Raw genomic sequence first — 9328 nt, 5'->3', positions numbered from 1 at the left:
GAGCAGCAAGCGATAGCAGCGGCAGCGCTCGTCTTCCGTACCACGAAAGGGCTTCAGCGACACCAAGCGCTCCCGGACTAGACAGAGTCTAGATTGGAGCGCAGTAATTGGGGTTTGTTAGAAAAATGCACCCCTTATCTACGCGCCATTTACCCGTGCCCTGTACCGAAATACTCAGTGAGTCACAGCATTAGCATGACAGCGTTAAGATTCATTTTAACAAGTGCCTAGCAAGCAATCCCCGAGTCCTCGGAGGGCAAGGGCCTCCGCAGGCAGGGCGGTGCACCTGCCCGCAGGCCTCGGCTGCTCCTGTCCCGCTGATGGCGCAGAGAAAACCTCTGCAGCCGCCCACAGCACCCCGGGCTGATTTCACGCTCTTACCTTACCTGCCAAAGAAGAGCTCCCCTTAATTTCTTACAAATTCAAGGGGCGGGGGGAAAGGAAGCCTTTATTATTGTGTATTTCTTGTTCAGTGGTTACACAACGAGAGGAAGTTAGTAGAGTTTTCCATGCTCTTGCGTTACGAAAAGTTAGCAATGTGCCTCTCCACGTTTCCCCTTCTCTCTTCCAAACATCCCGTGCGATCATTTTTGCATGCGGGAGTGCTGTCAGGAGGTACGGGCCAAGCGGTAGAGGGCACGGGAACCTCACATTTGTCACCTACACATACTATCAAACAGTAAGAGCTTGAGCTGGTGGAGAGGACTAAGTCCAGGGTGCAAAAGAGGGCCTTTCAATCTGACAGCAGGTGACTTTCTAACATGTAAAGACAGTATTCCGCATTGCAATACAGAAACGTACAGCTCTATACTGCCTTCGCTTTTGTTGCAAGGAAAAAGATGGAGAAATATCTGCTCATTAGAGAGCCAAAAGCTTTCTGTTGCAAAAGTCTTTTTAAATTTTGCATTAAGTGGCAGTGCACAAAGACAAAAACTGGATTTTACATACATAGTCAGTGTCCCAATGACTTTGTGACAAGCAGTAAAATACCCATCTGAGCAACTAGATGTTTAAAAAACACACTGTAGTGCTGGAGATACTTACGAAGGGAGAGGACAAAACATGATTTAGCTGGAGGGAGAGTAAAGACAGATCTTCCCTCTTTCTAGACAAAAGGAGTCAGGATCCTTCAACTGGGGAAATTCTGCTTTTTTAATTTTTTATTAAAAGATACCAGCTAGTCCTGGGATGTGCAGCGCTCCAGGGGAACAGAGTCAAGTTACACAAAAAGGTGGCTACACGTGTGCCAACAGGGCCAGCCCTTAACAGGAAGGGGCTCAGGCACATTGCCAATTCCCTGAAAGAAATCACAGCCCAACATGTGGGGAATGTGCCGAGTGACAGTGACTCCCAGAAGAGGAGCCTCCACTTCCAGATTGACACAGAAGTGAACATGAGTCGCCATCAGGCCACACAATGCTATCCAGCTTGGCTTTGGCCTTGACGATGAAATCCTCAGAGGCGTCAACAAGCGGAAGCCGTGGAGGTCCCATGGGAATGCCAGAAACAAAAGTCATTACAGCTTTAGTCTGTGCAACACCAAAACCTGGGTGTACAAAAGCAAAATCAGATCATTTACAGCTCATTTTGCTTAAAGCAGTCTCTATACAGGTGTCCATAAAAGCAGCAGCATAGCTGCTTACACAGTTCCTGTGTAATCCAGCATAAGCCAGGCTTGAAGCACTTCTCAGAAGTGAGAACAGTGTAAAAAAGAAGAGATGATCATACTTGCAGACAGGAAAGACATTACAGTAAAAACTACGCCTACTTATTACATTTATTTATATATTACACCATCATCATTTCCCTCCTGAAGATACCAAGCGGAGTGTTTTCTTAGACATGCACTTCACAAACTACTATGTCAGTTTTACAGATAACCAGGGCTCTGTGTGTGTTCCTTTCTCCTTGCCAAAAATGTATTGCTCTGCAGCCCTGACAATAGAAAAGATGTTGCGAGTCCTCTGTAGGTAAACCAAGCAAAAATAGGCTACTTCAATTTACCTTCACTGGTAGGCTGAGCTATCCCAGCCAATTCGTCATCCCAGCAACCCAATCTTTGCAGCCTCATAGCTATCCCCCGATGCAGACTCACATAAAATAAAGCCCTGGGAGTAGTAACATCCTGCTGACGTATGACAATGACATGGGGTACCAGCTTAAACCACCATGGGAAACTTCAGGAGGCCTCTCTGTCCACAGCTCAAGTCTCCTTATGTACCTCTGGAGATTCAGTGTTTCCCTCTTTACTTATAAGGCTAAATAATGATGCATTTCCTCTGACTTTCAACCCAAGGAATACAACCAAGCACTAAAGCTCAGCTAGATTCATTGGGGCTCGTGTATGTATAGCAAAAACACAGTGAACAGTTCTCTTCATTAAGTGAAAACCATGAAATGTCCGATTCAATCTCCCTACGCTACTCTGACTTGGTTGGTTTTAATTGCTTTTTATATTAAAACTTGGTTTTGTTTCTAAAAATCATTCCATTTTAAAATGCTTTGGCCTTGTACAGCCTTGAACAGAGTTACTCTTAAATTATAGCAAGGCAGGAGAGACAAGTAATCAGAGCTGTTTTTCTACTGGAGTACCACCATTTCAGAAAAATGACTCTCTAGAAACAAAGCTAGAAATGAGCTTTCGGAGACAGAACAAAAAACCCAACCCACAGAAAGAGTCAGGATAAGAAAAAGGGTAAGTCACAGAGTCACAGCTTTAAAGCTGTGAGATTTCACAGAAGGAGGAAGGAAGTGAGAGTGGAATCTGTCAGGGATGCTTGGTCAGCTCCCTTTGTTGAGCTCCCAGCTGCTACTAACTCAGGAAATGGCACATGCAACATTTCTCACTGCGAAATCTTTCAGGAAAGAAGTTCTGAGGGTACAGCAACGTGAAAGTTTCTGGAGTACCAAGTCTGCATTTTTAGATATAACAAGGGAAACGGGCAGCGTAGGACTTACCTAGTTTGATGACAAAGTTGAGAAATTCCCCAGTGAGAAACTAGAAAAGACAGATAGTAGTTTATTAACTCCTTCAAATTTTAAGTTGTAAAAGCACCTACAGCTATTATGATATTTACATCTTATACAGTTGTTGTACAGCTTTGAGAAAAGCCCTTGGCCACCTGGCCAGTCTATGAGAAATACTAATTGAATTACGTTAGAATAGGGAAGGGAGGGATGGATGTAAGAAAACCATCACTCCCTCTCAATCTATCACTCATGTTCAAGCTGTCCCTCACTGCAAGCAGTCCGAGAACGCTGATAAGTCTCATATCGGCTCTAAAGGTTTACAAATCTGAATATCCACTGCCTAGTGAAGAGATTTCCCAGAGCAGATCATCTTTCAGATGTCTTTTAGACTTTCATCCTGAAGTCACTTCTATTTTAAGACAAAAGAAGGATGCCTCAGATGTCCCATAAAAACACTGGGTATAGATTATATACTGAATGCTCAGGACTCCTCACAAGTCTTCAAGCTGCCCAAGACCAAGAGAGGTCGAGGCAGAGTTGCTTTGGGATAGCTTTCTGCCCTACATCATGTAAGGCATCACCAGAATATTCCCAGCCAAGGGGCTTGGCCATTGTGGGCTTGTTCAAGGAAAAAGGTCAGGCCATTGCTCGCTCTGCATAGATGAGATTAGAGAGCTGAAGGGTAAGTAAGGCAGATCTTGGTTAAAAGTTAGTTAAGGGCTGGTCAAAAAGGTGAGGAGAGATGAATAACAAGAAGAGAGGTTGGAGCTGAAAGAAGTTTGCTTTAATAAAACTACCTCAGGGATGGATGACAAAACCACATGGAAAACAGCCCCAGTAAAGCTAGAGGAGAAAGAAGGCTGCTCCTAGTGGGGACAGTAAAGATACTGTACCTGATACTTCCGTGCTAACACAAGGTCTGGCTTTGCAAAGGCTTGCAACATCAGATTGGTTTTTTGGCCCAAATAGTTGTATGTACTGCCAAAAAAAACCAAACCAAAAATAGAATCAGTAAATGCAGAGAGGGAGCTTAGAACCAGTGAAACAAAAGACGTAGCCACAGGCTCTCTCTGTTGACATTATAAGAATGCCATTATTATGATAGAGATTCATGCAATCTATGTGCAGTTTATACTGTCAAGCATCTGAAGTATGCCAAGCCCTACGGAAGAGTGTAGAGAGCAGATTTCTCTTCCAAGTTCTTTCCAAATGGAACTGCTTTTCAAAATCAAAAATAAAAAGAAACAATTAGGCAATACAGAAAGTAAATCACTTAATTTTCCAGTTGCTTGTTCATTTAATGGATCATCTACTCAAGAACACAGGTATCACACAGTAATTCATCTAAGCAGCCTTGTATGAGGGGCAAGAAGACAAATCGTAAGTAAAACTCAGCAGGGCCCTTTTCCTCACAGACTTCTCATGTGAACTAAGGTAAACGACTTTAACCTCTTTGGGTTTTGATTCCTTACCCATATAACGAAGATAAAAGGGATTCCCTACTTCAAAAAGTTGCCATGAGGATAAAGAAATATGTTGAAACCTTTGGGTCAGCTTACAGACTGCAGCAATAATCACCCAAACTAACATACTCCAAAATCCCAGATTATACAACTGTCCCATCGCTAGCACCGGAGCTAGCTTGTCTGTCTGCTTGCTACTGTACAGCCTTACCCTGCAAAATCCTCCATCGCCATGACAGAAGACAGAGAAATACTGTGTAGATAGTGGAAGATACAACAATAAGGTGTGTGTGTGTGTGTCAAGGGGAAGGAGTCCAAGCCATACTGACCTTCCAACAGCTCCATCTGCCCCTATTGCCAGTGCACTCAACAGTTGCTAGTTTGGGGTAGGGGGAGAAAGAAAAACATTTTTATTTCATGTAACAAAATAAAGAAAAAAAAGGGGTGGTGGGAGGGAGCAGCAAAACTACCTGGCATTGAATGTCCAGGGTTACTTTCTTCCCCAAGGCTGAAGCAAGAGAATGCCACGGAAGAAATAAATTTTTTAAGAGGAGCCTCTTACCTCATCCACCCCATAAAGAAATGCAAACTGTTCTCTCTCATTCTTGTTTATACACTGTGCAAGGTCCAAGAGGTCTGTGTCGCTGAACTTCACACCCTGGAAGGTGGGGATCTGCTCTTTTATTCCATCCAGCAACTCTTCAACACAAACTGTGCAGAACAGCAATCTCATATGAAGAAGCACACCCCTGTTCTGGGAGATTTCCCTGTCTTGTCCCCAAGAGGGAGACTTACTATTTTACAAGTTGTTCACTTTTGGCCTAAGCCTAGTAAACTATATAGCTCTAAAACAACCAGTAAGACAACTTCACTGTGATTATTTCCCAGGGTTATACAAAAGACACCTTTCTGCCCTCTTTGAAGCATTCCTTTTACCAGATCAGAAGACAAAAACTCTGGATAAGTGGACGTTTAGGAACGAACTGGCAACAACATATTTAAGAATAAATATAAATTCATACATACAGAAACACCACATAACCTGCTGTCTAGAGCAAGTAACTGAAGATCTGTATTCTATTCCTCATTCCTCTGCTAAATAATAAGACTTGAGAAGCACTGTGGTTTCACATGTAATTTACTAGCAAACATGACTATGCAGTCCATGCACACCAAGAGAGAGAGTGGTAACTATCTTGCAAAAAATGGGGATTCAACTATGCTTATCCAAGGCAATTACCTATCCTGGTCCACAGTAATTGCAAGGCCATGGTTAGCATCACCTCCTCCATCCCAGTTGTTCAGTACTCATAAGCCGTGACTTTTTTTCCAGTGAAGAGGAATTCAATTTATTTTCCAGTCTTGGATTCACCTCCCATTTTCAGAAAGGATCCTCTCCACTACAGCTTGCATGTGACGGGAGCAGAGGCCACATACCTGGTTTAGGCTGGTAGACTAATCACACCAGCCACTGGGATTATTCGGGTTGCTATGAGCCTATGGGCTTGGGAAGAGCTGACTAAGCAGTACTTACCCTTCACACCCGTCAGAGGAGGAATGTGATAGTAATAAAATGGAACCGCAGGAGCTTCAGATGCAACCTGCTGTAAGAAAGCAATCAGCTCATCTGGAAGAAAACAAGCAAGTACCCCCATAAGAGAAGGAAACCATCCATAGTGAAAGACAGTTCAAATTCACAGCAGCCAAGGTACGTGGAGAGGCGATCTACAGCTTGCATACCATATGCAGCGAGTCTCATAAAACCCTCAAATGTAACAAAACTCAGTGGAAGATGTTAAGGAAGGCAAAGACAATACTTATTAAACCAAACCGATTTCAGTAACTCATACTTATTCTCTTACCGATGAAACTCATGTATGCTCTCCCATGCAAACTGCAAGACCTGTATGCCAAAGTGGTCTCACCAGGATCACTTGTGTGCAACACAGAGGACAAGGGATCAAGTTCACATTCACCTCCCTGGGGTACTGCTCAGTGGTGATGATGAACAGGTTTTTGGACAACTTTTTTGTACTGTTTTAGGAATCAAAGAGGTATTATGGTCAACATTCTTCCTGAGAATCTTGTTCACTGCATCCTTCATAAATCTTAGGCAATCTTCCCATTGGCATAGCAGGAAGAACAGTGGGCTGAAACCTCACTGCCATCCTGCTACTATCAGCGAAGGTCTTCTGCTGATCTTTGTGCTGTTCCTCTGGGCTTACCAGTTTGATTGCCACTGATCATGTCCTTGGCTGTCAATACCAGCCATTCTGGCAATCCACTCCAGTTTCTTCTGGTGCTTTCATATGAACATTTCCATCCATAATTCATTCAGAGAAATTTTAACATTTCTGTTATGAAACCTCCACTTCATGTGGTTCTTTCATGTTATGTTCATGATACTAAAAGCAAAACACTCAATTTATAAGTTTTATGTAGCCTTAGGTGCACAGAACCAAACCTGATTACCTCAGTAACAAGAGGCATGCCTGTATATCATCAGTTTATCAACTTGGTCAGTGTCCAGCAAGGGTCAGCATGGAACCAACTGCTTCCTAGCGTGGCCCAGATCAAGCATGAACTCCATACTATCTATTCAGTTAACTACTCTTTCCATGAGCAACTCTTCTTTTCACAAGAGGCTAACAAAATACATCCCAAAAGACATCCTTCCCACTTCTTACCGGGAGAATTCCGATATCTCACATCTTTTAAAAAATGCTTCTTCTAGGTTTTGCTTTTGCATGGCACCAGACATGACAGGTGTGCAAACATCATCAGCAGAATATTTTCCAAAGAAAGAAAACGGCATCAATCCTTTATCTATGATAAAGCTTTGGAAGGCAATATAAAAGGCCTCAGCAGGTCTGGCAATCACATCTACTCACCCTTGTTTGTGGGTTTGAAGAAGAAGGGGGCTATTACAGCAATACCACTAGCACCTATGGCTGCTGCGTGTCTTGCCTGTAAAAGAGAGAATGGGAAGTATCTGAAGGTACATCTGCTTTATATTTATTACACATATAGTGAAAAGGAATCATATATACACACCAGCTCTTGGGACTCTGGCAGACTTAATGCTCCCACATGAATGATCACGTGATCCAATCTGCACAAGAACAAATTCAGAAGGTTTGGGGAGGTTTCAGTGATGGTGAAAAATACCAGTCTGCCAAGATGACTGGCTTCAGACCAGAGAGCCACAGAACAAGGACTTCACTGAGCTAGATTAAACCTAAAAGGGATTTGAACCTGTGTTGACCTGACGAGCAGACACACAGGGAAAATGCCGACAGCGGCAAGCAGCTGGTGGTGGAAAAAAGAAAACATATTTGCATATATGAATCATGTGTGACTCCTCGCTGTCGTATTTGCAAGGCTGTCAGGAGGGACAAATCTTAGCATTTTATTAGGACGTTAAAATTAAGACATTAAGGATTTAAGGGGAAGCTGGGAAAAGGAAAGGCTACCAAAGCATTTCTTTGCTTTCTAAACCTATTGTTCTGCAGAGCTATCAGAAGAGTTCAACCTCACAACAGCACCTTTGACTGCTTGTCTGCTCCTGCCAAGGGAATCTCCCAGGTTCCAGTCTGTCACTCCCATTTCTGTGTTTCTCCTTTATATCCATACAGACTGTGAGCCTTCACACCAGTTTATTTCTGCTCACTATCCTTCTCACCCAAAATACCTCCTCCTCTCCACATTCTCTGACATAGCAACTAAGGAGAAGGCAACAGTGATATAAGACCATGACAGGTACGAGAGAGAGAGCGCGGTTGTGCAATTAGATACACAGCTGAAGATCTGGGCTGAATTCCTTCTGCCACCAACTTCGCACCTTTAGAGAAGCACTTAAGCCCTTTATACCTCGTCTTCCCCCATAACAAATAATTTAATTAATATATTAAAAGGTTCAGAAATGCTCACAGGGCATAAATAGGCAGACTGTTCTTTAATTTTATTTCTTCTTAGGAATAAGCAAAGGGCACAGCCTTTTTTTCCCCCAGAGCCCTTTTTTGTCCCCCTACCCCTCAGTGTAGCAAAGAAAAGGACTCTTACAAGCTCTCTAAGCAGCGGGAGGGGACACCAGCTAACTGGCAGTGACAAAAATGCAGACTTAAGATAAACGATGTGGGGAACAAAGTCCATCAACAAAATACTCAAAAAAAAAAAAAAAAAAGTCCATCAGTAGATGTGGCTTTGCAGCAGGCATGCCTATATCGTAACACAAGAGCTGGAATCCCCTGTTCCCTCTCAGCTACTCACTTGTCTTTTCCTTGGCACACCCATTCTTCCGCCAACTGCTTCCTCTCCTGGATGTTAAGGGACAGTCCTTCTCCTGTTGTGCCATTCACTGTTTCAACACAACACAACACACTTGCTGAGGCCTGGCCTACATGCATTGGTTTTACTGAAGACAAGAACTGACGCTTTTGATGATATTACACAGAAATATTTTTCCCCCCAACTCATTTTAAGATAGCAGTGGTCTGCACCAGCATCTGCATGGGGATTGCAGTGTTATCATCACTAAATGCTTGTGTCAGAAACCTGAGTGTTTCAGGATCAGCAGCGGTGGGACGGAGGAGGCAGAATCAGCTGCTGAAACTGGGAAACTGCCCCCCAGCACCTCTGCCCCAGCAGATGCTACCTCCTTCTCCCAGCAGTCCGTCAGGCTATGACAAGTGCACAAAGGGACGCCCAGCTAGGCAGGCAGAGTGATTGCCTATCCTCCACCCCAAGGAAACAGCCTGACCTGAAATTTGGTGTCTCTGTCGTGAGTGGAACCACATGTCCTACCTAGGCTAAAGCACCCCTGGAAAACAACGAGACGTCAGTATGTTCAGTCACAAACAGATTAAGCTGGGATAGCTGAAGTCACTGCTACATTC

General features: G+C 43.6%; 1 protein-coding gene across 1 annotated transcript in view; it reads right to left on the bottom strand.

Moving 5' to 3' along the window:
- Positions 1-1035: 1035 nt before the first annotated feature.
- The window catches only part of NPL (N-acetylneuraminate pyruvate lyase (dihydrodipicolinate synthase)), a 10682-nt gene continuing 2389 nt past the window's right edge, over positions 1036-9328 (bottom strand). The window contains exons 3-11 of the mRNA XM_009324632.1: positions 8703-8790; positions 7488-7545; positions 7325-7400; positions 5968-6060; positions 4996-5144; positions 4763-4809; positions 3864-3948; positions 2959-2998; positions 1036-1546 (exon numbers count right to left, since the gene is read on the bottom strand). Coding sequence (XP_009322907.1) covers positions 1308-1546; positions 2959-2998; positions 3864-3948; positions 4763-4809; positions 4996-5144; positions 5968-6060; positions 7325-7400; positions 7488-7545; positions 8703-8790 — 875 coding nt within the window. The 3' untranslated portion in view covers positions 1036-1307. The remainder of the gene's footprint in view (positions 1547-2958; positions 2999-3863; positions 3949-4762; positions 4810-4995; positions 5145-5967; positions 6061-7324; positions 7401-7487; positions 7546-8702; positions 8791-9328) is intronic.

The sequence above is a fragment of the Pygoscelis adeliae genome, unplaced genomic scaffold (assembly GCF_000699105.1).
Source record: "Pygoscelis adeliae isolate BGI_AS28 unplaced genomic scaffold, ASM69910v1 Scaffold126, whole genome shotgun sequence".
NCBI classification, from domain to species: domain Eukaryota; kingdom Metazoa; phylum Chordata; class Aves; order Sphenisciformes; family Spheniscidae; genus Pygoscelis; species Pygoscelis adeliae.
Note: the sequence above shows the minus strand (reverse complement) of the source record. Positions and strands in the feature narration are given on the sequence as shown.